Below are 26761 nucleotides of genomic sequence, written 5' to 3'. Positions count from 1 at the left end.
GCATCCATGGGATATCTTCCCCAAACTTTAAGCTTGTTCTTTCAGCTTCTTCAGCAGCTCCCTGAGCTGCTCGATCTGGGCAGTCACGCTGCTCTTGGCGGTACCGCCCAGGGCCGTGTACTGCTCCACGCTGTTGACAACGTTGAAGACCTGGGAGACGTCGCTGCCAAACAGGGGGCTGGGGAGGCAAAGAGAAGAGGTGTCAGTGGAGAGCGCTGGCTGCTCTTGGCTGGCTTGACATGCTCACTGCCTGCAGTGAGGGTGAGAGAGTGGAGATGGAGCCTTTCTCCAAGGGGAAAGAGCTCCTGCAGCCCTGCTTCTGCACTTCTAGTGCCTGACAGTAGCTGCTTGTGGCGGACCAAAGAGTCTGCTCCAAGGGGACAGCAAGAAAGTTTGGAGCCAAACTCCTCTGGAGGGCTGGTACCTCCACAACAGGGCATGAGTTGCTTCCAGTCTCTCCCAATAGCCACTGCCTGTGCCCCACTGGAGCTGAATGATAGGCATGTTGTCTCCCTGCAGTTATTTCGGGCCCAGCAGTAGCAGCATTGATACTCAGGCCAGGAGGATTTTGGGGTGCTGTCTGGCCCAGGCATTTTGGAGAAGGGTACCATAAGGAGGCCTAGACATGCCTGTTGAAGGGGGTTATGGCAAAATAGCAGTGATACAAACCTGATGCTCTTCAGGTCATCCAGGCTGAGATTATTGATGGTGATGCCTTTAGACTCGGCGAGGTGGACGGCCTTCCCAGAGGCAGTGTGGGCTTGTCTGAATGGCATCTGTAGTGAGAAGCAGAGGCCACAGTCAGTGACCAGGCAACTGGGGTGCAGTCTCAAAGCAAAAAAATGGATGTGCTGTCTTTTTTTCGTTGGCTTGTTTTCACTTAGGGTAATGCCATGTGAATCCAGGTTTGTTGACCCAGACTGATCATCACCTGGGGACAGAACAGAAGGCCTCATCTCAGGCCCTCACTGACCAGTATTCTGCATCCAAAGAAATCACAGCTCCAACTCTGATACTTACTCCTTTACGAACCAAGTAGAGAGCCAGATCAGTAGACAACATCTCAGGGCTCAGAGCCTTTTCCATGCTCTCCTTGTTAATCTGCAGAAAGGAGGGTCAGAGGGAGACGTTATCATCAGCTCCTCATTGCGGACACATTAGCTGACAGTGAGGGTATAATGAGCAGTATGGCCGAGCCACCGAAAAGCCTTCATCTTAGGACCAGTCTAGAGCTATTTGACCTCTGTTACTCACAAAATGTGCACCCCAAGCGTGTTGAGTAGTGAGAGGCTGCAGCCTTACCTGGAGGGTAGAAATCACTCCAGTGGCAACCTGGAGCACAGCATTCAGGGTGTCCACAACATCAAAGACAGCCTCCTTGTCCTCCTGCGTTAGAACAGGGATGGAAATTGCTCTAAGTCAACCTGATGCAGTCCAACAGCCTGAGCCACCCAGCCAGCAGAGCAGCCATGTCATGCCAGGGGCCCCTGCTACGGCTGGGCTGTCAACTGCAGCAAGCCGTGCCTCAGCCCCTTTCTCACACCCCGCACACAAGCGGGGACTGTGCAGGCACATGTAGTGGCAAGCCTGCTCAAGAGCAGAAGATGGCTGTGTCTGCTCAGAAAAATGGAGTAAGAGCTAACATCTGTTTTACCTGCAGATCCTTGTTGTAGGTGCTTGGAAGTCCTTTGAGAACCATGAGAATAGCAGCCAACTGCAGAGAGAAACAGGTGAGGCAGTTAGTTCCAGGAAGGGAGGCCCATTGCCCCAGCAGAGGCTCAGAGCCTAGGCTGGGCATATGTCTTTACACAGAGGCAAGAAGGAGGAGGATTCTTCAGCCCCGGTGTGAGCAGTTTCCCCATCCCGCTTCTTTCTTTATCAGGCTTACCCGTCCAAACACTCGTCCAGCTTTGCTGCGGATCAGTTCCAGGCTATCAGGATTCTTCTTCTGAGGCATCAGGCTGCTACCAGTGCTGAAAGAAGAGTGCTTGGAGTGTAACGGTGAGCAAGACTCCAGTCCCTACAGACACAGGCTAAGGCAGGTCATGCAGCCTACTGGCCCAGCCCTCCAAAAGAGACACATGGGTTCCCCTTCCCCAGACACCTGTTTAGGCTGCAGGAAAGCAGTGAACTATCAGTTTCTCATGGTTTCCCAATGCAGAGCTTTTGTTTTTGCAGTCTTGTCTGGAGCTACCAGGCAGCCCCACCTCCCAAAGAGGAAGCAAAAAGGAGGCTTCCCCACAAGCCTCTCCAGAGCTGGCATCAAGAGGCCACACTAGGTGTTGCTGTGAGCTCCGAGGGAAGGCTGTGGCTGTGCCGCCCTGAGTGACAGGAAGTCTGTGAGGATTGCAAACCAGGCTGGCGAAGGAAGGGCTCTGGCAGGCATTCCCAGCAGAGGAGGAAGTTCCCTCTGCCAGCAGTTGCGAGGGAGGAGTGTCTGCTGAATGCAGACTTGGCTTAGTTACCAGAATCAGACATAAGTGGTCACTACTGAGGAGTGTTCACCCTAAGGCTGCCTTTCTGCCAGTGTTTTCATGCTGCGTCAGCCTTCTGCAGCAGGGACACCCCAACCACTGGCACATTCCCCCAGGTGAGGACAGCTGGGGAGGAGACACTGACAGAAGGGGCTCTCTGCTCAGAGACCTACCTGTAAGCATCAGAAAGGGTTAGAAAGCCAAACTCGCTGGTACTGTAGATGATGAGATCTTCAGCCATCTTGCTAAGGTGGATCATCAGCAGGGTGGCAACAGAGAGGAACTCCACTGCAGAGAAGGCAGGAAATCAGGAGGCGAAAAAGGTGCCTGTTTGCTTGACTACCAGGGAGCCCTGACTGGAGCTTTGGAGTTACTTCTTAGTGTGGGATTTCAGTCTCCTTGTTAAAGGAGGTTAACTGGGAAGGTCTCAGAAGCCTGCTTCTAAAACAGTGGTGGGAAAAAGCGATTGAGTTGTGCTTACCTACAAAGTCTCTCTCACTAACAGCATCCATGCTGTTCAGGCTGATGGAAGCAAAGTCCAGCTCTGTAAGGAAGGTGATGGACAGTGGAGGTCAGGCTTGGCATGACTGGAGCTTGAATGCAGCAGGTTGCACCAGCATGCAGGTGACTGTGAGCCCTTGAGCAGTCCCAGGAAAACAAACGTTCTTAAGTGTTATGCTGAGTGGGGACTTTGTCATTAGCTCCAGGCAGCCAGTGTGCGGCAGAGGTGGCTCTTCCTGCTCGATCTCACAGGCATTGCCTGTCTCATTGCAGTAAAAAGCCTCATGAAAGAAAGGCTTTGGCCCCAGGACAGTGCATTATTGTGCCATTGGGAGTTTTGTTATTAGCCCCACGCAGCCAGAGTGCAGCAGAGGTGGTTCTGTTTATGCTTTCACCCTACAGGGATCTGCTGTCTCCAAGTAGTAAAAAAGCCTTCTGGCTTACCGAGTCATTAGGAGCTGCTTCCCACCTGTGTCACTGAGCATCAAAACATACTTTTTTTTCATTTATTACCTTCCATCCCTATGTTAAGGTACTGCAACACAGCCAAAATAACATCAAGATAACGTATCAATCCTTCCTCAACTCCCCAATGTTATGAGTAGACCTGTGCCTCTCAGTCACAGGGAGACATTTACCACTACGCAGAAGCTCTCTATCAATTTCCAGTGGGTTGCCAGCCAGAGCACCGCTGTCAGGGAAGAAAGAAACACAAGTCATGCATGATATCCTGCACACTCCCACCAAAACTCAGCTCTAGCAGGCAGTGATGACACCTCTCTGAAGGCTTCCCTCCGCCAGTTCATTCTGGTGTCACAGTATGGCCTGAGGCTCAGCAAACTGAACTAAACCAGAAGTTCTCTTCCAAAGATGAAGATTTACTCTATGAAAGTCTTGTAGTTCTTGATTTCAAGAAGGAAAAAGAACAGTATCTCTGTAGTGAGTGTCTTCTCTTTGGAAGAGTCTTGTCTTTGGTGAGAGAAGCAAGATCTGTGCCCTCACAGCTCTGCAGTGCATATGGCATACAAACCACAGCGGTTCAGGGGATGTAAAGATCTGCCTCAGCCTTTTTGCAGAGCAAAGTGAGGCCAAGGGATTACACAGAAAGTAAACTTTACCTTCCCAAAGGCAAGACATTGATCCTCCTCTTCACCTCTCCCAGGCGCTCAGAATCTCGGGTCAGAGCAACAGCATGGCTAGGAAAAAAATCTGAAGTCAAAAAATGTCACAAGGACCAAGAGGTAACTGTGGTCAAAGGATGGAGCGTACAGGGAGTCAGCCTCCACTGCCTACTCAGTGCCTGAGTCCCGGGTTGGAGCCACACAGGAGCACAGGGAGCTCCTGTTCCAGTTTGCAAGGTTAGCTCTGGTTTGTCACCACCCCTGGCTGCCCCATCTGAGGATAATGCACATCTAGGCTCCAGCTGGGCAGGGTCCCAAGGCTGGAGAAGGCTTCCTCCAGCCAAGTGTGACAGGCGGTTACCTGAGCAAGAACTGGCTCCATCTGATGGGCTGAGCTTTCTGCAGGTGGGTGTAGCCAGGCAAGATGACATCAATTTCTCTGCATGAGAAAGGAGAGAAAGAGGTGAGCAGCAGCTGTCAGGATAGAAGGCAGCGGCAGGTACACTGCAGGGTTTCCTGGCAAGGTCCTGAAGAGAACATCTTTAGCTTGTGTTGTGCTGAAGCTGGTCGATCTCCTCCTCTACCTGTCACCTGCTACCTCAGCACACTGGGTTTAAATCTCCCGATCGTCCAGTGTGGTGTGTCTGCCCTAGGCCCCCCTGGAAAATTTCCTGGTATAATAAAGATTCTCCAGTCCACCACTGGTTTGGAGTGTGGTTTGTGAGGAGGAGGAGAGTTAGACAGGGAGTTAACACAGTTGAGCTTTTCCCATACGTAGCAACTTGAAACGCATTGAAGTTCCTGACTCCTTGAGATGGATTTAGCACCTTCTAAAGCCTTGTGTGGACCTCCCACCTCAATTTCTTTGCCAGGATACACTGGGGGAAGAGGAAGGTCCCTGTGACATGAACCGTGTCTTTCCCTGTGCTATCAGACACTGCCTGTCTAACTTCCTCGGCAGAAGACCCTGTTGCTGCCCTGATTGGTGTCAGTCAAAGAGCAAGCCTAGAAGTCTCCTGCCCCTGCAAGGCCAAGTCCAAGGCCAAGGCCATGGATATGGAAAAGGACTTACATGGCAGCGCGTTCCACCAGGGTCTTAATAAGCTGCAGGAGGTGAGTGGAGATGACAGAGAGGGAATTCTTCATGAACAGCTTCAAGTCAGTCACAACCTGGATGAGACCAGCCACAGACAGTCAAAGCAGAATGTGACATACTTGGTTACTAAATATTGTTCAGCAGAAAGCCTTGGCAGAATTTTCCCCTCTTTGTTCTATATGTGATGGGAAGGGACATCTTCCTCTTACCATATGTGTCCCTGGTCACTGATTTGTGAAAGTTGCTGATCCTGCTTCCCATGAACAGAATCAAAGCCCACTCTTTTCAGTGGACTTTTTGGATATTGTCAACTTTGGATCAGAAAATCCCCAACTGACACAAGTCGGTGATCAGTAGAAGGACCGATCCTGAAAGATGCAGGGCACCCATCCAGTAAAGTCACAGTTTCTGTAGGCTTTCATGAGGATGTCAGTGGAAGTTTGTGGCCTTATACCACCAAGAAGGAATCCTGCAGAGCCCATTGCCCTGTGCAGATGAGTCACTGCAGTGTCACTAGCTTAAAGCCCTAGGGAGTACCTGCTGGCAAGTGTCAGGGCAGGTGAAAGATGACATAAAGAAATTAAATTAAGGAATGAAGGTTGGGAAGGAGTACAGGAGGAGGAAAAACAACCAGTTCTGTACATACCTGATCATTCCTGCTTCTTCCAGTGTGCAGCTTTCCAGCTATGTCTCCAATCAGTTCCTAAGGACAAGAAGAGGACTTTTATCAGTGTCTCTGTATTCTAAGCAGGAGACTCTGCATGAGCAGACCTTCTCCCTGCCTGGAAGGGACTCAGCTCTAGCATCCTGTGAGTAGCCATGGGATCCCTTCTGGGGAAGGGCAAGTTTGGGTTCTATGTTTGTACAGTGCCTCTTCCACAAAAGGGGTCTTGGAGACACCTGATTGTGCCATAAGGTCCGGAGTGGGACAGAGGCGCATGCACTTAACGTCAAGCAGATGTAGCTACAGAGGAACGGGAACAAGAGGTTAGAGGACCCAAACCTTTAGTCTGCGTTCGTTGGCAGTGTGGATATCCTCATCGCTTTGGGTCACCACAAAGACTCCTTTAGACCATTCCTCAGAGATCTACAAACATCAGCAGAAACACCAGTCAGCCGCTACTGTTACCCTGCTGCACGTGGGGGCTGCAGGTGTCCCCAGCCAATACCAATCTCTGCCATCCCAATGAAAATCAAAGTGTTAAGTCTCGTGTGAGCACTTGGCATTCCGGTTCTTTCAGGCCAAGGCTGGCTGCTTGCTATATCCTGATATTCTATACTGCGCTTGCTGGGATTCATCTCTCTACCCATGATGATTCTGCAGTGTTAGGGCTATAGGAGGGTTTAAGCAATGTGGTGAAAAAGTGAGCTGAAATGTCAGTGATTGCTTTAGCATTGTCCACAAAGATTTTCCTATACCAACATTGTATAGAGTCACCATTGTCCATGGTGGGTAAGCAAGAAAAATGGATTTTTAAAAACAGCACTTAACCGCTGACTTCTCTTCACCCCTATACAGCGCTATGCCTTGCCTCCTTCTAACTTGGGCAGCCAGACTCAAAAGGATCCCAAGTGCCAGGAGAAAAAGAATATTCCTAATTCACACTGAAACAATTCCTCGTGAATGCTCACAGCCTGAAGAAGATGAGCAGGCAGGTCCACCAAGCACACCTCACTTGAGGCACTGGGGCTTCCGTAATGAGCCTTGAGAACGTGCTCATCGGGGCTTCAGGCTCTCACTGGGGGCTTGTCAGCTGGTTCACATCCTGCTGTTGGGCTGTGGTGCCTTTAGTGGGATGTAATTTGGGCATCAATCCCCTGCCCAGAATGCCTCCAAGTGTACCAAGGGAGGTCATCTCTATGATTTAGGACAGTATTCCTTTTCACAAAGCACTTCAGCACATGCCTAGCTCTAAGGAAAAGAACATGAGGATATTTAAAGATGCTTTTTAGGACATCAAATCAGAGAGGCTACTACAGATGCTGTCAGGTAAGAAGCCATTTGTTCCAGCACACATAAGAGTTTGTGAAGGAAATAAATACCTTTTCCAGGCCACTCAGGATCTTCTCCAGCTCAGTTTTAGATAGGATCCCAGCCTTCTCCAAGGCTTTAGCATAAGCTATGCTCCCCTGGATATCGACTTCAGCCAGCCTGTGATCATAGGTAATGGACGCGTTGAGAATCTCCATGACTGGATCTGTGCTTCCACTGAATCTTCCTCCCCAAAGCTTATCCCCCTGAGAGAGAGGAAGAAGCAAATTAAAGACCCCTAAGAACTTCAATTATAGAGCTATGCATGTAACATCCAGTGATCTATTTGTCCAATATGAAGGCCATGTTCAGCTATGTCCTTTCATTGTGGTGGCACTGACCATAAAGACCCCTGGATTTCAGGGCCTTTGGCAAGTAGTTGAAGAGGTGGAGAAGATGTCACTGTCACTAACATTTAGCCCTTGAGGTGTCAGGTCTGGCTCAGGAGTCCTCCAAGATGCTTCACCTCTGCAGGACTCTGAAGGGAGTCCTTGAAATGAGTATCAGGGCATATGCTGCAAGACCAGCATGAATTTCTCTTTTTGAGGCAGCTGCAGGTCAACAATCCTTTGATAGTCTTTTAAAGGGGGGGAAAGGTAAAGTGGTCAGTAAAGAATATAGTGAAAGCTAGTATTCTCTAAGGCCTTTTTGTGCTGATTGAGCTAGTAGAGAGATTTTTATTTGATTGACGAAGAGTTCTAGGCCAGCACAAGCCACATTCTGAAGTGTTTGAAGTTACCATTTGAAACATCTCCACAGTCCATGATGTGCTTGCAAGCTTTGACATAAGATTAGCATAAAACTGATTAAGGTGCAGACTCCTGAAAGGGAGACCTGGGTACCTTTCAGCATCAGGAATGTTCAGAAAAATAAATCAACAAAAAGAAGTTTTTAAAACATATAGGAACAAAAGTTGTTTTTCCACCCAAACCAAGATTCATATACTAACCTCGCTCACTTGAATGTGTCATCGACATAACTACTTCACTGGGTGACCAAAGACAGGTACACAATTCCAGCTATGCATCACAGCAGGGTGTGTGTAAGCTTTTTTTCATCAGTGATTCAGCAACTGAGTGGATTCACTAGCTAAGAGGCATGTATGTCACTTGATCAGAAGCTTTTTGCTTGCCCAGCTAGGACACTCCCAAAGCCTTAACTCTGGCAAACTTGCACTGAAACACATAGGAATTTTACTTGTGCAGAGACCTTACAACTTATCCAAGATTTCAAAAGCAACTCTCCAGCACTAGCAGGCACAAAAAAAGAAATGGGAGGACATTTAAAGGAAAGGCCTAAATACGCTTGCCATTGCAGGGTGGATAATAATTACTAATCTACTTGATTTTTTAAACGCTGCTGTCGGCCTCTTCTCATGCTGTACGCTATAACTACCATGGACAGCAAGAAGCTGGCGGGACAGTTGTGAGCTTATCTGTGCCAGAGCTTTATCAGTCAGCCAAAGTGCTGTTGAGTAACCTTAGAAACTTTTTCCCTAGTGACAGTCTCCACATCTCTGCTGTTTCCTGCTGAAACAACGTGCCTGAGAGGACAGCAGGAGAGAACTTACACAGGTAAGAGTGTAGGCATGTGTTTTTTGATATCTTTAAGGCAGCTTTGTCAGAGAGCTGAGGGAGGGCAGAGAAGGGAATCAGAATTGAAAAAGGGAGGTGTTAGAGGTCCTCGGTGTGCATCTGGTGCCCACAGGAGCATGGTATAGGGAATGCTAAATTGAAGACCAGTACCAGAGGCTAAGCGCTTGAATGGAGGACAGGGAAAGCTAGGCATCTAGGTATATCTTTAGTATTACAGGTTTCCATCAAAGAGGTGGGTCAGCAGAAACATTGCAACAGATACATTTGCAATCAGGAAATCAAAACTGAAAGATTAACTTTAGCTAGCTACAGGACTCTGGTTAGAGAAGTGGCTAGTACGGTCAGACAGCTGATGGACACTTATCTGCAACCCAGAGCACAGGAGGCCAGGGTTGTAGTAGCCATTCAGAAGGCAGAAAGTGTGACTTGCTAAGAAAACTATTCACGTCTCACCTAGCCAGCACAGAAACTGAAAATGCAGCTTTTGTACAGGGAGGTGTTTACACAAGCTGCTGTAAAGTACCTCCTGCCTAGACACAAGTTGGCAGGAAAGAACCACATTGGTTATTAGCCTCTCCCAGGTAGAGGGAAGAACCTGAGGGAAATGGCAGGGACTTGTTTAACTCAGCTGAGCTTGCATCTGCCAGAGCACTCCAAGACCACCCCGCCGGAGAAGCAAAGTTCACCCTCACCTCGGCTGCCATTTCGGACGACATTTTGCTTGTGTGCGCAACGATCCCAGCAACTGGTGCAACCTGTGGAACAGCGAGCTGAGTTGAACTGAGGCGAGGCCGAGGCCCAGGCCCGCTGCCCGCTGCCCGCTGCCCGCCCGGCCCCGCTCACCCGCTCCGCAGCGCAGCCCCGGCCGGTCGCTCGCCGCTCTTCGGCCCCGCCGCCCCGCTTTTACACGCGTCGGAGCGGGGCTGGCGGCTCGTCCCGCCCCGGCGGGGCGGGACGTCCCCGGGACCGGCCCCGCTCCGGTCCCCCTTCCCCTCGTACCACCCCGTCGCACGCAGGGGTGTTTCTGCTTTGCCTGAGGGAGTGTGCTGCTACGGCGTATTTTTTGCTCTCTGCACTGTCACAGGCCTTTGAGCAAGTGCGGGAAGTGCGTCCCAGTTTTCCTGTCCCCTTTTGTGTTTTTCTGCCCTTTAACCAGCTCTGTTGTCACAGCGCTGTAGGGTAATTAAGGTAGGAAGGGACCTCGTCCAGCTCGCTCTCCTGTATTCTTCTCTGTCCTACTATTCATCCCTTTTCTGAGTTGAAGATGAAGTCCAGGGCACCGTGGGATTGCTTAGGGATTTTCTGTAGCAGAGGACACAGGCAGGGTAACATGGCTAGCCTTAGGCAGACCCTGGCTACCCAGCCTGAATGAGCAAGTTCCTTTTGCAACTGGATTTCCAGTGTGCTACATTCAGTATCAGTCCAGAACAAGGCTCAAACTCTACTTGGATTCATAGCCAACTGTTAATTCACTGCTTCTCATACATTTCCCATTATGATCATTTTTTTCTGGGATAATGACCTTGTTCCCCTTCAGAGTTTAAAGCTTACAGATGCACAGAGCATCATGCTGTCTACGCTGAGAAAGTTCTTTGAACCATTTTGTTGTCAGATTCCTTTCTCTTCTGAAATCCTTCACGTTTAATGCTTCTCTTGACATCTTTTATAAATGTCTTTGTCCTTATTCTGGGCTTTGACAGGAGGTGGCTGAGGATTTGGCAAAATCATAAGGACTAGATTTACATCCAGAATGAATCATATACAGAGAGAGGCTTTACCTCATGGTGTTTGTGATATGTGGAACACACACAACCCTTGCAAAGATTGTACATCTTACTGTCTGAAGAAACTGTACAGAAATTGCTCAAGATGAAGAAAGGAAGAGGGAGGGTGCCCAAGGCACTGCAGCCAGGAGGGGTTAGAGGGCACCCGGCTGGCCCTGGCACTTCTCCCTTAGAGACCATTCGTGACCCGCAGGGCTAAAAAAGGGGAAATGGGATCTCTGTGGCACTTCCAGAGTTCCCCTGTATCTGTTTTGCTATTTGTGTTTTCATACCATTAACCCTATGTATGTGTGATACATGACAGCTTTGATTTCTAAATATTACCTGTATTTAAACAGTTAAATGTAACAGTGAAAGCTCCACTTTCTGTTCCATTAGTTCCAGGCCTCTTTGTATTTTTTTCCACTTATCTCTCTCAGTAAGGTGAGGAATAGAAATGGTTGAAGAATCACAATGAAGTTGGTTTGTGTTGCCCCTGGGACAGTTGCCCCCTGTCCATCCAGTCTAGACGGACACATTTGGATATTGCTGTCTAAATTCACCCGTGGTGCCTGCAGGGGACGTTGCAGTTATGCAGTGCAACTGTTCTCACAACTCCCCTGTGCTGGCAGAGAAGTGTTATTAGCTCAGCTTCTTCAACAGAGAGCAAGGAGATAAAAAGACCAGGCACAACAATTTGTTTAGGAGGCAAAATAGTCAACGGGATTTTTCCAGAGTGTAAAAGCAGGTTAGAGATCTTCTCCTTCGGGAGATCCAGTGAAGAGTTCACTACTTTTTGCAATGTTTCAAGAGCCCTCTGTAGGTTTGTTATCTGCTTGGGTGTCAGATCAGAGTTACATTAGCCATCTGCTGAGCATTTCAGTAGCTCATGATGAGCCTGCATGAATTCTTGGCTTAAGTCCCTTCCTGTGGTCTGTAATGGAGCAGGTATTTAAGATCAAGTCCGGAGCAGTGTCTAAGCCACTGATCCTTCTGTCTATACAGAACTTCCTGTGGTAAGGGACAGGTCTTTAAAAACCCAAATCACAGTGAGTGTGGGGTAGGGTGGAAGTCTGTGCTGTGGACCACGCACTCCTGTAATGTCTGTGGAGCTTCAGAGACCTCCATAGGTCCCTCCCAATGTAAATTATTTCACAATTTTAAGGAAAGGGTGGATGAGTGGGAAGTACCAATGATTATGAACTACTCATTTAAGTAGGAAACCAAGATGTGATAATCTGCTAAGACTTCCCTTTTGCTTTCAGTTTGGCAGGGCCCTGTGTTACTCAGCACTGGCCATGAGGAACAATGCTGGACATTTGCTGCTGTAAAGTACCTCCTGCCTAAACAGAAAATCTGTCCAGCTGAGGCCTCTGAAGGTACTGAGCAAGAGCTAGAAGATACAAATAGGGAAAAAGAGAGGAGTGGCACAGATCGAGAAAGCTTATGGAAGGGGAAAAAAAAGAACTGTACAGTGGAGATGAGGAGATATCCCTTGTTCTGACTGTTGGTGTTGGATATTGATGTCCCCTCCCTCTCTTGCTCCTTTCCCCTATCAGCTAAGTGTGCATAAGTGATTTCCTGGCCACAGCTAACCTCTCTGGAGAGTGAGACAGAAGTACCAAAACAGAAACACAGCAGGAAGTAACAGAGCAAACACAAAGGAGGTTTATGGAGTGATGATTGAAATGTGCTGTTCTTTAAATGCCAGGAGAATAGATAAGGTTTAGGGCCAAATTAATGGGAGACTGAGGTTGGGGAGAAGTGTTGAAGCAAGTGAAGTTCTGTTGCTGATTCTCCCATGTGTTTAAAGCACAAATGCTACAAAGATAGGATGAAAGAACTTTGTGTCTTCTTGGGGTACTTTGTTAATGGCAGGAGATTAAGCTCATAGCAGGTTATACTGTCTGTGCTACAGCCTTTAACCTAAACATGGTGAGGCCATGCTTGTGTTACTGCTTGTTACCTACATGGGTTACAGAGTCTTGCTGAGTCAATAACGTGTTGCTGCATCAGCACTGAGGGCAGGGTGCTGAGCAAAACGAGAGCTTTAAAATGCTGGGACGGAAAAGAGGTTGTCCATGACAAAACTAGTGCTACTGTGCTGTGGGTGCCAGGTTCAAACTGGTTTAGTGTTTAATGAAATTGCACCAACTTCCTTGTAGACAACTGTTCTTTCTCTACCCTTTGAATCAAGTAGCAGGCATATTCCACCCAGAAATCACTGCAGAACAATAGTAGGGAATAATGTTTCAAGTGTTTGTTTAATCAAATATTTTCACCCTATGAAAGACACAAGGTTGCTGCACTCTCATTTCCCAAGTAAGGCTTTTCCTGGTCTTTGTTCTGATTATATTTTTGCAAGGGCAAAAGGAAGATAGTATAAGATTTGTAAGAGGCAGCCAGCCATGACGATCTCACTTCAAGCATTCTGCCCCAGCTAGCTTGGCCTGAGTCACACAGAAGAAAGAGCTGGACCTGGGACCATGCAGCCCCTGTTCTTTGGTGGAAACCAGAGCCAAAGGTGCTTTTCTGATGGGCTGGAATGACCTGTGAATTGACCTGGTGGCCAACTCCTGCCTAAGACTATGCAAGTTTTGGTGCCAGGTGGTGAGGGGACTTCTTTTGGCCACTTAATCCCCCCTGCCAGATGGCAGGCAGGCAGGCAAGCATACTCCTATGAGGAGGGCAGTCATAGCTGGAGATGTGGCATGTGTTGCAGACGTAGTACCAGGCGCACTTCGTGCACACCCACAAGCCTGCCTCAGCACGTTGTGTAGCCTCCTCTGGCACTGCTGGATCCAGCCTTCTGCTGCATAGCATCATAGAATAATTTAGGTTGGAAAAGACCCTTAACATCATTGAGTCCAATCGTTAACCTGACACCACCAAATCCACCACTAAACCATGTTCCTAAGCGCCACGTCTATACATCTTTTAAATACCTCCAGGGATAGTGACTCAACCACTTCCCTGGGCAGCCTGTTCCAGTGCCTGACAACTGTTTTGGTGAAGAAGTTTTTCCTAGTATGCCATCTAAACCTCCCCTGGTGCAACTTGAGGCCATTTCCTCTTGTTCTGTTGCTTGTTACTAGGGAAAAAGAGGCCGACACCCACCTTGCTGCAACCTCCTTTCAGATAGTTGTAGGGAGCAATAAGGTCTCCCCTGAGCTTCCTTTTCTCCAGGCTAAACAATCCCTCAGCTGCTCCTCATAACACTTATGCTCTAGACCCTTCACCAGCTTTGTTGCCCTTCTTTGGAGACACTTCAGCACCTCAGTGTCTTTCTTGTAGTGAGGCCCCCAAAACTGAACACAGTATTTGAGGTGCGGCCTCACCAGTACTGAGTGCAGGAGGATGATCACTTTCCTAGTCCACCACCCTCCCCTCCAAGAGACACATTTTCAGGTCTCTTGCTGTAGACAGGCACTCCTGCTGCTCTCTACCTACCAACCCCATTAGAGCTTAAACAACCCATAACCCAGCTCCATGGCCAGGGAGGGTAGAGCCTTTGTTCTTTCACAACAGTGAACATTCCCTCCAGCTTCACGAGGGCTGAGGAAGCCCAGCTCAATCTAGACCATAAGAAGAAAGACGCAAGATGGGAGTTTCAGTGAACTACATACACCACAGTGTTTATTAACTCCAGATTAGTGTGATAGGCACAACGCTGCATCCATGGGATATCTTCCCCAAACTCTAAGCTTGTTCTTTCAGCTTCTTCAGCAGCTCCCTGAGCTGCTCGATCTGGGCAGTCACGCTGCTCTTGGCGGTACCGCCCAGGGCCGTGTACTGCTCCACGCTGTTGACAACGTTGAAGACCTGGGAGACGTCGCTGCCAAACAGGGGGCTGGGGAGGCAAAGAGAAGAGGTGTCAGTGGAGAGCGCTGGCTGCTCTTGGCTGGCTTGACATGCTCACTGCCTGCAGTGAGGGTGAGAGAGTGGAGATGGAGCCTTTCTCCAAGGGGAAAGAGCTCCTGCAGCCCTGCTTCTGCACTTCTAGTGCCTGACAGTAGCTGCTTGTGGCGGACCAAAGAGTCTGCTCCAAGGGGACAGCAAGAAAGTTTGGAGCCAAACTCCTCTGGAGGGCTGGTACCTCCACAACAGGGCATGAGTTGCTTCCAGTCCCTCCCAATAGCCACTGCCTGTGCCCCACTGGAGCTGAATGATAGGCATGTTGTCTCCCTGCAGTTATTTCGGGCCCAGCAGTAGCAGCATTGATACTCAGGCCAGGAGGATTTTGGGGTGCTGTCTGGCCCAGGCATTTTGGAGAAGGGTACCATAAGGAGGCCTAGACATGCCTGTTGAAGGGGGTTATGGCAAAATAGCAGTGATACAAACCTGATGCTCTTCAGGTCATCCAGGCTGAGATTATTGATGGTGATGCCTTTAGACTCGGCGAGGTGGACGGCCTTCCCAGAGGCAGTGTGGGCTTGTCTGAATGGCATCTGTAGTGAGAAGCAGAGGCCACAGTCAGTGACTAGGCAACTGGGGTGCAGCCTCAAAGGAAAAAAAATGGATGTGCTGTCTTTTTTTCGTTGGCTTGTTTTCACTTAGGGCAATGCAATCTGAATCCAGGTTTTCTGGGGTGTGAAGAGGGGAGGTGTTAGGAGGTAAAACTCCACCTGTAAATTACTATCAAGTCCACCTGGCAGCAGTTCCACTACTTGGGTTACATGTAAAGAATGGGTTTCCAGCTTTCGTGTTTGTTGACCCAGACTGATCATCACCTGGGGACAGAACAGAAGGCCTCATCTCAGGCCCTCACTGACCAGTATTCTGCATCCAAAGAAATCACAGCTCGAACTCTCCCTCGGATACTTACTCCTTTATGAACCAAGTAGAGAGCCAGATCAGATGATAGGATCTCAGGGCTCAGAGCCTTCTCCATGTTCTCCTTGTTAATCTGCAGAAAGGAGGGTCAGAGGGAGACGTTATCATCAGCTAGCCAACAGTGGGGGGCATAATGAGCAGTATGGGTGAGCCATTGAAAAGCCTTCATCTTAGGACCAGTCTAGAGCTATTTGACCTCTGTTACATTGACTGTTACTCACAAAATGTACACCCCAAGCGTGTTGAGTAGTGAGAGGCTGCAGCCTTACCTGGAGGGTAGAAATCACTCCAGTGGCAACCTGGAGCACAGCATTCAGGGTGTCCACAACATCAAAGACAGCCTCCTTGTCCTCCTGCGTTAGAACAGGGATGGAAATTGCTCTAAGTCAACCTGATGCAGTCCAACAGCCTGAGCCACCCAGCCAGCAGAGCAGCCATGTCATGCCAGGGGCCCCTGCTACGGCTGGGCTGTCAACTGCAGCAAGCCGTGCCTCAGCCCCTTTCTCACACCCCGCACACAAGCGGGGACTGTGCAGGCACATGTAGTGGCAAGCCTGCTCAAGAGCAGAAGATGGCTGTGTCTGCTCAGAAAAATGGAGTAAGAGCTAACATCTGTTTTACCTGCAGATCCTTGTTGTAGGTGCTTGGAAGTCCTTTGAGAACCATGAGAATAGCAGCCAACTGCAGAGAGAAACAGGTGAGGCAGTTAGTTCCAGGAAGGGAGGCCCATTGCCCCAGCAGAGGCTCAGAGCCTAGGCTGGGCATATGTCTTTACACAGAGGCAAGAAGGAGGAGGATTCTTCAGCCCCGGTGTGAGCAGTTTCCCCATCCCGCTTCTTTCTTTATCAGGCTCACCCGTCCAAACACTCGTCCAGCTTTGCTGCGGATCAGTTCCAGGCTATCAGGATTCTTCTTCTGAGGCATCAGGCTGCTACCAGTGCTGAAAGAAGAGTGCTTGGAGTGTAACGGTGAGCAAGACTCCAGTCCCTACAGACACAGGCTAAGGCAGGTCATGCAGCCTACTGGCCCAGCCCTCCAAAAGAGACACATGGGTTCCCCTTCCCCAGACACCTGTTTAGGCTGCAGGAAAGCAGTGAACTATCAGTTTCTCATGGTTCCCAATGCAGAGCTTTTGTTTTTGCAGTCTTGTCTGGAGCTACCAGGCAGCCCCACCTCCCAAAGAGGAAGCAAAAAGGAGGCTTCCCCACAAGCCTCTCCAGAGCTGGCATCAAGAGGCCACACTAGGTGTTGCTGTGAGCTCCGAGGGAAGGCTGTGGCTGTGCCGCCCTGAGTGACAGGAAGTCTGTGAGGATTGCAAACCAGGCTGGCGAAGGAAGGGCTCTGGCAGGCATTCCCAGCAGAGGAGGAAGTTCCCTCTGCCAGCAGTTGCGAGGGAGGAGTGTCTGCTGAATGCAGACTTGGCTTAGTTACCAGAATCAGACATAAGTGGTCACTACTGAGGAGTGTTCACCCTAAGGCTGCCTTTCTGCCAGTGTTTTCATGCTGCGTCAGCCTTCTGCAGCAGGGACACCCCAACCACTGGCACATTCCCTCAGCTGAGGATAGCTGAGGAGAATTAATCCCCAAAACCCAGAAACCTACCAGTAGGTATCAGAGAGGGTTAGAAAGCCAAACTCGCTGGTACTGTAGATGATGAGATCTTCAGCCATCTTGCTAAGGTGGATCATCAGCAGGGTGGCAACAGAGAGGAACTCCACTGCAGAGAAGGCAGGAAATCAGGAGGCGAAAAAGGTGCCTGTTTGCTTGACTACCAGGGAGCCCTGACTGGAGCTTTGGAGTTACTTCTTAGTGTGGGATTTCAGTCTCCTTGTTAAAGGAGGTTAACTGGGAAGGTCTCAGAAGCCTGCTTCTAAAACAGTGGTGGGAAAAAGCGATTGAGTTGTGCTTACCTACAAAGTCTCTCTCACTAACAGCATCCATGCTGTTCAGGCTGATGGAAGCAAAGTCCAGCTCTGTAAGGAAGGTGATGGACAGTGGAGGTCAGGCTTGGCATGACTGGAGCTTGAATGCAGCAGGTTGCACCAGCATGCAGGTGACTGTGAGCCCTTGAGCAGTCCCAGGAAAACAAACGTTCTTAAGTGTTATGCTGAGTGGGGACTTTGTCATTAGCTCCAGGCAGCCAGTGTGCGGCAGAGGTGGCTCTTCCTGCTCGATCTCACAGGCATTGCCTGTCTCATTGCAGTAAAAAGCCTCATGAAAGAAAGGCTTTGGCCCCAGGACAGTGCATTATGGTACCATTGGGAGCCATGTATCAATGCTTCCCTCCCTCCTAGGTATTACAAGTAGTCCTGTGCCACTCAATCTTAGGGAGACATTTACCACTACGCAGAAGTTCTCTATCAATTTCCAGTGGGTTGCCAGCCAGAGCACCGCTGTCAGGGAAGAAAGAAACACAAGTCATGCCAGATACCCTGCACATCCTAAGCAAAACTGAGCTCTAGGAAACAGGGAAGGCACCTCTGTAGACTTTGCAGAGCAAAGGCCCAGTGACGACACAAAGAGTAGACTTTACCTTCCCAAAGGCAAGACATTGATCCTCTTCTTCATCTCTCCCAGTCGCTCAGAATCTCGGGTCAGAGCAACAGCATGGCTAGGAAAGGACATGAGAGATGAAGCACCTGAAGTCAGGAAATGTCCATTTCTTTCCCAAGCAGTATGCTGCCATGCCTGGGAGCCTGGGATCCCCTCTCCAACAGAGAAGGCTTGAAATGGAGCCTAGGCCTTTTGAAGTGGAACATCTAGCAGCCATACAAGATTCTCCATGTTACCCCATTAGCCAAGGTGTAACTGTGGCCACAGGATGGAGCGTACAGGGAGTCAGCCTCCACTGCCCACTCAGTGCCTGAGTCCCGGGTTGGTCGGAGCCACACAGGAGCACAGGGAGCTCCTGTTCCAGTTTGCAAGGTTAGCTCTGGTTTGTCACCACCCCTGGCTGCCCCATCTGAGGATAATGCACATCTAGGCTCCAGCTGGGCAGGGTCCCAAGGCTGGAGAAGGCTTCCTCCAGCCAAGTGTGACAGGCGGTTACCTGAGCAAGAACTGGCTCCATCTGATGGGCTGAGCTTTCTGCAGGTGGGTGTAGCCAGGCAAGATGACATCAATTTCTCTGCATGAGAAAGGAGAGAAAGAGGTGAGCAGCAGCTGTCAGGATAGAAGGCAGCGGCAGGTACACTGCAGGGTTTCCTGGCAAGGTCCTGAAGAGAACATCTTTAGCTTGTGTTGTGCTGAAGCTGGTCGATCTCCTCCTCTGCCTGTCACCTGCTACCTCAGCACACTGGGTTTAAATCTCCCGATCGTCCAGTGTGGTGTGTCTGCCCTAGGCCCCCCTGGAAAATTTCCTGGTATAGTAAAGATTCTCCAGTCCACCACTGGTTTGGAGTATGGTTTGTGAGGAGGAGGAGAGTTAGACAGGGAGTTAACACAGTTGAGCTTTTCCCATACGTAGCAACTTGAAACGCATTGAAGTTCCTGACTCCTTGAGATGGATTTAGCACCTTCTAAAGCCTTGTGTGGACCTCCCACCTCAATTTCTTTGCCAGGGTACACTGGGGGAAGAGGAAGGTCCCTGTGACATGAACCGTGTCTTTCCCTGTGCTATCAGACACTGCCTGTCTAACTTCCTCGGCAGAAGACCCTGTTGCTGCCCTGATTGGTGTCAGTCAAAGAGCAAGCCTAGAAGTCTCCTGCCCCTGCAAGGCCAAGTCCAAGTCCAAGGCCATGGATATGGAAAAGGACTTACATGGCAGCGCGTTCCACCAGGGTCTTAATAAGCTGCAGGAGGTGAGTGGAGATGACAGAGAGGGAACTCTTCATGAACAGCTTCAAGTCAGTCACAACCTGGATGAGACCAGCCACAGACAGTCAAAGCAGAATGTGAAATACTTAATGACTGGCCACTTTTACTCCAAAGTAACCCTCTCCTTGTTCTATATGATGGGAAGCTGCATCTTCCTATCATAATTTGGGCATTTTGATGTGGTAATGTCACTATATCTTGCTCTCCAGGAAGAGAGCCATAGGCCGTTCTGGTCTGAAGTCTCCTCAGGTGAGGTGGGGGAGGAGCACAAAGGAGAAAAAAAGACTCTGTACATACCTGATCATTCCTGCTTCTTCCAGTGTGCAGTTTTCCAGCTATGTCTCCAATCAGTTCCTAAGGACAAGAAGAGGACTTTTATCAGTGTCTCTGTATTCTAAGCAGGAGACTCCGCATGAGCAGACCTTCTCCCTGCCTGGAAGGGACTCAGCTCTAGCATCCTGTGAGTAGCCATGGGATCCCTTCTGGGGAAGGGCAAGTTTGGGTTCTATGTTTGTACAGTGCCTCTTCCACAAAAGGGGTCTTGGAGACACCTGATTGTGCCATAAGGTCCGGAGTGGGACAGAGGCGCATGCACTTAACGTCAAGCAGATGTAGCTACAGAGGAACGGGAACAAGAGGTTAGAGGACCCAAACCTTTAGTCTGCGTTCGTTGGCAGTGTGGATATCCTCATCGCTTTGGGTCACCACAAAGACTCCTTTAGACCATTCCTCAGAGATCTACAAACATCAGCAGAAACACCAGTCAGCCGCTACTGTTACCCTGCTGCACGTGGGGGCTGCAAGTGTCCCCAGCCAATACCAATCTCTGCCATCCCAATGAAAATCAAAGTGTTAAGTCTCGTGTGAGCACTTGGCATTCCGGTTCTTTCAGGCCAAGGCTGGCTGCTTGCTATATCCTGATATTCTATACTGCGCTTGCTGGGATTCATCTCTCTACCCATGATGATTCTGCAGTGTTAGGGCTATAGGAGGGTTTAAGCAATGTGGTGAAAAAGTGAGCTGAAATGTCAGTGATTGCTTTAGCATTGTCCACAAAGATTTTCCTATACCAACATTGTATAGAGTCACCATTGTCCATGGTGGGTAAGCAAGAAAAATGGATTTTTAAAAACAGCACTTAACTGCTGACTTCTCTTCACCCCTATACAGCGCTATGCCTTTCCTCCTTCTAACTCAGGCAGCCAGACTCAAAAGGATCCCAAGTGCCAGGAGAAAAAGAATATTCCTAATTCACACTGAAACAATTCCTCGTGAATGTTTATAGCCTGAAGAGGATGAGCAGGCAGGTCACACCGAGCACACCTCATCCTGAGGCACTGAGGCTGCCATAATGAGCCTTGAGAACGTGCTCATCGGGGCTTCAGGCTCTCACCGGGGGCTTGTCAGCTGGTTCACATCCTGCTGTTGGGCTGTGGTGCCTTTAGTGGGATGCAATTTGGGCATCAATCCCCTGCCCAGAATGCCTCCAAGAGTACTGAGGGCAACTCAAGGAGGCTACTACAGATGCTGTCAGATAAGCCATTCGTTCCAGCACACATAAGAGTTTGTGAAGGAAATAAATACCTTTTCCAGGCCACTCAGGATCTTCTCCAGCTCAGTTTTAGATAGGATCCCAGTCTTCTCCAAGGCTTTGGCATAAGCCATGCTCCCCTGGATATCAACTTCAGACAGCCTCTGATCATAGGTAATGGAAGAGCTGAGCATCTCCATGACTGGATCTGTACTTCCGACAAACCTTCCTCCCAACATTTTATCCCCCTAGAATTAATGAAGTTAAGAGCCAAGTTCAAAAGTTTCACTGATATATCCCCTAAAAATCAGTTAACATACATCCCACTCCTTATCCAGGTAAAACTGAGGACATCCTCAGAAGTGTTTTTTCAGGGCTGTATCATTGACCATAAAAGCCCTGGATTTCAGGACCTTTGGCAAGTAGGTTTAGAGGTGGAGAACATGTCACTGTCACTAACATTTAGCCCTTGAGGTGTCAGGCCTGGCTCAGGAATCCTCCAAGATACATTAGTCCTGCAGGACTCTGGAGGGAGTATGTCCTGTCCATGAAAACGAATATTAGGCCACGTGGTGCAAGACCAGCATGAATCTCTCTTTTAAGGCAGCTGCTGATAACTGACCCTTTGATAGTCTCCTGACAGGGAAAAAAAGTAAGGGAGTCAGGGATACAGTGAAAGCTAGTATCTACTGTTACTTGAAATAATAATTTTTTAAAAAAAAACACTGTTTGAGGGAGACTATAAGAAAATATTCGGTTGACAAAGAGCTGTGGGCCAGCACAAGCCACATCCTCTAAAACACTTCTGTAACTGTGAAGTGTTTGAAGTTACCGTTGGAAGCATCTCCAGAGTCCACGATGTTCTTACAAGCTTTGGCATAAAATTAGCATAAAAATGGTTAAGATGCAGATTCCAGAAAGGAAAGGGACATCTGGGTACCTTTCAGGAGTACAAATTTTCGTGTAAAAGGAAAAGGAAAGAAAAAACCCCACGGCCCCAAATTAACCCCCAAAGGTCTCGGAAGCAACGCGGCGCCGCGCTGCCTGGCCGCGGGCTCAGCTACCATGGACAGCGGCCGGGGCCGGCCCGGGCCCCGGTGAGCCGAGCAGCCCTTTCCCCGGCGCCTGACCGAAGCAGCGTGGCGAGAGGAGAGCAGAGAGAGCCTGCGGAGGACAGGGCGTGGGCAAGGGGAGCAGGTTTGTCAGGGGGAGCTGCGGGGCGGGGGAGCGGGGAATCCGAGCTGAAAAAGCAAAGTTTTGCAGCTCCTCGCTGGGAAAGCGGTCCCCTGGGGTGTGTGGCGGAGGGGATGGGGTGTGAAAAGGCAGGGCTGGGAGCTAAGCGCTTGGATGGGCAACAGGTTTCTAAGTATATCTTCGAGGTATCTTAAGTATATCTTCACTACCGTGGGTTTTCCCCACCATCGGAGATGGGTCGTCAGCAATATTGCAGCAAATGCGTTTGCTGTCCCCTCCTCCTTGTAAACCCCGGGGAAAAAAAATCAAGTACAGAGAAGCACCCGAGCGAGCGGGGCAGGTTGCAGGTGCTGGGGTTATCACGCAGCTGAGCTCGCGTCTGCCAGAGCACCCCGAGACCACCCCGCCGGAGAAGCAAAGTTCACCCTCACCTCGGCTGCCATTTCGGACGACGTTTTGCTTGTTTGTGCAGCGATCCCGGCAACTGGTGCAACCTGTGGAACAGCGAGCTGAGCTGAACTGAGGCGAGGCGAGGCCTGGCCCCGGCCCCGGTCCCGGCCCCGGTCCCGGCCCCGGTCCCCGCTGCCCGCCCGGCCCCGCTCACCCGCTCCGCAGCGCAGCCCCGGCCGGTCGCTCGCTGCCCCCCGGCCCCGCCGCCCCGCTTTTACACGCATCGGAGCGGGGCTGGCGGCTCGTCCCGCCCCGGCGGGGCGGGGTGTCCCGGGGACCGGCCCCGCTCCGGTCCCCCCTCTCCAACCCCTTTCGCCCTTTCCACCCCTCTCCTGGCCCCTGCTCGACCAGCGCATGATTAGCAAGTCAGGGAGAGAAGTGTCTTCGGAGGCAGAGTTGCTGCAAGGCGGAGGGTTGGGAGAGATACTCTCATCTTGCTGGTTAGTCAAGTTGGTGTGGCTTTAGGCAAGTGCTCCCGCAGTGCCAGAAGGTCTTCTGTGTGTTTTCCCTGACAGGTCAGCTCCTTTTCTGGGAATATCCTTGTACTGAAAGAGTCACATCACTCTGTGTCATACCCCTCTGAGTAGTCCTTGATACAAGTGTAATTGATACGATGGCTGGATCATTGTTGCTGTCCCCATTGTCACCCCAGCAAACATACAAGCATAAAATAGATGGGAGGTAGTATCTCTTTCCCATTTCTGTGTGGATGAGACTTTTCACCCCACTTTGTAAGGATGCTGCAGCTCCAGCTCTGGGGCTTCGTTGCTGTCATCAGTTGCATGGGGTGACTCTTGCCAAGAGGCTCCTGTGAGCTTCAGACTGTGGCCGTGGGGTGTAAGGTTGTGCCCTGCAGCCTTGGCAAATAGCCCATATCTTAAACTCATCAAACCCTAAATATCATGGAAGTAAAGAATCGATTTAACATACAAGACAGCTTTGAGAGCCGCAACTCGCAAAGCTATGGCTCAGCACCAATTTCTCATTAACTCCTCAGACACAGAGCACTTTTCTGCAGCCACTCCACAGAAAGCTGAATGCTTGCTGCTTCACCTTACTGAGTGTGCTACCACAGTATAATACTTTTCCTTCTGCATGGTCCAAACCTTTCACAGAGCTCAGGAAACATATTCCAACTTTCTCATCCACATTTCCTTGGGCTATTTTCTTCCTTTTAACTGACCCTTTTGTCCTTTTCTACTGTTCTTCTCAGTTCTGCAGCTTATCTCCTTTTCCTCTTTACAGTAGGATGTCTACACTAGGAAACAGTGCTTGATGGTTTCGTGATCATGTTCCTTCCTACTCTGAAATCCCTTATTTTTAACATTTTCTTGCGTTGTTCACCATTTAGGAGTCCTGGTCCTTACTCTGGGCTTTGAGAGGAGATTGCTGAGGATTTGGCAAAATAGGAAGCACTGAATTTATAACCAGAGTGAATCTATGTCAATAAGATCTTTTTAATCTGTGTCTGATATTACATGTGGCAAGGACGTGTGCTTTCACATGGGATCTGTCTGCAGTATCACTGTGTGTTCGGCAAACTTCATAGGGATTAGTTTGCCTGTAGCATGCTGCTTGACTCTTGTCCCAGTTTGTATCTAGGAGATTTTTCATTCTCTCTTTTCCCATTTTTCAATGAAACAGGCAATAACTATCCTTTCTGTATAATAAGCAATGTGGCATATAGAGTAATATTTTAATAACAAAAATGGAAGTGAAACTGTAAATCCAAGCAGAAGTCATTAACGTAAAAATGAACATTGAAGAAATGGGATTTCTTAAAGGTGCTTAGAGCTGGAGACCTGAACTTTTTTTGAGCGGAAAACAGTGAAACAGCATTGTAAAATGGGGTTTCTAATGCACACTGAAATGTATTCTCACTACTGTCTTCTCTATTTGTTCTGGTCTTGATGGCTCTCTACTTCCCATCATCTTTCAGTATTTTATTTGCATAGTGAAATAGAAAGATTAACCCCCAAAATCCCCACCCCACAGTTAAATACCAAAGAAGGTCTGAGAGAAAGTTCACTGAATCACAGAATCACTAGGTTGGAAAGGACCTTCAAGATCACCAAGTCCAACCATTAATCCAGCGCCACCATGTCCCCTAAACCATGTCCTGAAGCGCCACGTCCACAGGTTTTTTGAACACTTCCAGAGATGGCGACTCCACCACCTCCCTGGGCAGCCTGTTCCAATGCCTGACCACCCTCTCAGTGAAGAAATTTTTCCTAATATCCAATCTAAACCTCGCCTGGCACAACTTGAGGCCATTTCCTCTTGTCCTATCACTAGTTACTTGGGAGAAGAGGCCAACACCCTCATCGCCACAACCCCCTTTCAGGTAGTTGTAGAGAGCGATAAGGTCTCCCCTCAGCCTCCTCTTCTCCAGACTAAACAACCCCAGTTCCCTCAGCCGCTCCTCATCAGACTTGTGCTCCAGACCCCTCACCATCTTCGTTGCCCTTCTCTGGACACGCTCCAGCACCTCAACATCCTTCTTGTAGTGAGGGGCCCAAAACTGAACACAGTATTCAAGGTGCGGCCTCACCAGTGCCGAGTTCTACTTATTTTCCCTTCTGGCACAGAGAATGGCATATCATTCACACATTAATATTCTCAGTTACACCCTTTTCCAAGCTGACATACAATGAGGTAGTGCTAGAGAGTAAAATGCCCATGTTGCAGCATGGAGAGGTTTAATTAAATGTATTTTAATGTCCTTAAAGATTTGAACCTTATTTGTCCTTGCTTTTGTAATCAGTCACAGCCTTCTTTTAGAGGGCATTTTTTGTTAGAATAGTGCAATACTTGGGGAATGCAGCTCTGAAGCTTTAGTGGTTTCTAGAAATACACTTTCATAATAGGACTTATTTTCATAACTGAATCCAGTGAAGAAAAAAGATGGCATAAACTGCTACGATGTACCTTCTTTAAAAACATTCTTTTTTAACTGTCATTTTGGTTTAGAAAAAGAAAAAAAGCTCCATGGGCTGAAAGTGCTAGTCAAACGCACTGTCAGCTAGACTGATGTGAAGCGGTGCTGACATTTTTTTGTTAAAAAAACCCCACAACTTTGTTTAATGAATTTTGAATGTAAAAGAAAAAAAGACACTATAGGGTGATCAGCGAAATGCTGAACACAGTAAACATCCTTCATGACAAAGAATACAAATACCCTGCAGATCTGCTTTCAATAGCAATTACTAGGCCCCCTGCTTTCAATAGTTAATACCGAGGCCCCTCTCTCACCAAGCCTTAGTGGTAACAATCACAAGCCAATGCTTAAAATGTTGACATACTAAGCACATTTAGAAAAACCTATGTCTGCATTCCCTATGGATGGTGTAGCATAACTGTCTAACACCTAAAGTGCAGCAATTAAAAACAAAGTGAACTGAGCTAATGAGTTGTATGTAAGAGTAATGAGTGCTCTCTTAAGATATTCCCCTTCTACCTTGCATGATGTCAGTGGACCTGTAGCTGGTCCATATATATATTTAGACTCTAACAGGCTGTATGTCTCCTTGGAAAATATGTAGGAAGAATATCTCTATTAGAAAAATAAGATTGAAAGCTGTTGAGAGAGGCATTTGTCTTATGCTCATTCATGCCAGCTGCTGGGACCAGGCATCATCATCGTGGACTGTAAAAAAGTATGTCAGTAAAGGTCTGGAATGAAACTTTTGGATAAACAGTGAAAATAAAGATGATAAATTGGTGCTGGGGTAGAGATATAAAAAGGCAGTGCAAAGGAGAAATAAAATTAATATGCTGAAGATTTTGAATCCATATCTAAAGAGCGTGATGAGGGGCAGGCAAGGATTAATAGACTTCTGGAACAAAACACTGAAATTTGATAGTCTGGAAATACCACATTCTCAAAAAAAAGCTGACAACCTCCCTCTTATTTTCTTCCCTTTAGCCTGGCTGGGAACTGGTGTACAAGCAGTTTCACACGCAGGGTTTGAAATATGGCAGAGAAGTTACAGAGCATTTGCTGTGCCAGTTTTGGACAACTTACAAGGTCAGTTAATCCTGACATGAAAAAGGACAGCATCCATTACATCCTGTCCACTGAGTCAGACCAACGGCTTTCAGTCTGCAGTTTGAAGAACTTTCTCCTGGCTCTTTGTCTCTATGGCAAATGATTCTGGAGTATAAATTAATTTCTCTCTGTAGATGGGGTCCACATGTCCATTGAAACTTTTTTAGGGGTCTGCAGCTGAAAAGGGCTGAAAAAGCTTTGCAGTAGGCTTTTAAACTTTGCCCAGCACTTAGGTATCTGATGATGATGGTTCCTGGAGAGCCATCTGTCATGGCAGTGAAGACAGCTCCTGAAGCGCTGCAGTTT

At 48.7% G+C, this 26761-nt stretch overlaps 2 protein-coding genes across 2 annotated transcripts; both read right to left on the bottom strand.

Moving 5' to 3' along the window:
- Nucleotides 1–27: 27 nt before the first annotated feature.
- Nucleotides 28–9535, bottom strand: LOC309411967 (argininosuccinate lyase; the record flags this gene model as incomplete). The annotated part of the gene is made up of 16 exons (XM_082008746.1): nucleotides 28–178; nucleotides 670–776; nucleotides 1021–1101; nucleotides 1303–1386; nucleotides 1655–1714; nucleotides 1889–1973; nucleotides 2648–2762; nucleotides 2956–3018; nucleotides 3614–3666; nucleotides 4094–4171; nucleotides 4458–4535; nucleotides 5169–5266; nucleotides 5839–5895; nucleotides 6196–6279; nucleotides 7236–7430; nucleotides 9512–9535. 16 exons carry the CDS (start codon nucleotides 9533–9535, stop codon nucleotides 28–30), a joined length of 1413 nt encoding a protein of 470 aa, XP_081864872.1.
- A 4746-nt stretch (nucleotides 9536–14281) lies between these two features.
- On the bottom strand, nucleotides 14282–22400 carry LOC309411966 (argininosuccinate lyase-like; the record flags this gene model as incomplete). The annotated part of the gene is made up of 17 exons (XM_082008745.1): nucleotides 14282–14432; nucleotides 14924–15030; nucleotides 15208–15312; nucleotides 15408–15488; nucleotides 15685–15768; nucleotides 16037–16096; nucleotides 16271–16355; nucleotides 17018–17132; nucleotides 17326–17388; nucleotides 17756–17808; nucleotides 17949–18026; nucleotides 18465–18542; nucleotides 19176–19273; nucleotides 19530–19586; nucleotides 19887–19970; nucleotides 20817–21011; nucleotides 22389–22400. 17 exons carry the CDS (start codon nucleotides 22398–22400, stop codon nucleotides 14282–14284), a joined length of 1506 nt encoding a protein of 501 aa, XP_081864871.1.
- Between the last annotated feature and the right edge of the window lie 4361 nt (nucleotides 22401–26761).

Source organism: Phaethon aethereus (genome assembly GCF_964289735.1).
Source record: "Phaethon aethereus genome assembly, chromosome: 19".
NCBI classification, from domain to species: domain Eukaryota; kingdom Metazoa; phylum Chordata; class Aves; order Phaethontiformes; family Phaethontidae; genus Phaethon; species Phaethon aethereus.
This window is presented reverse-complemented; position numbering and strand designations above follow the sequence as displayed.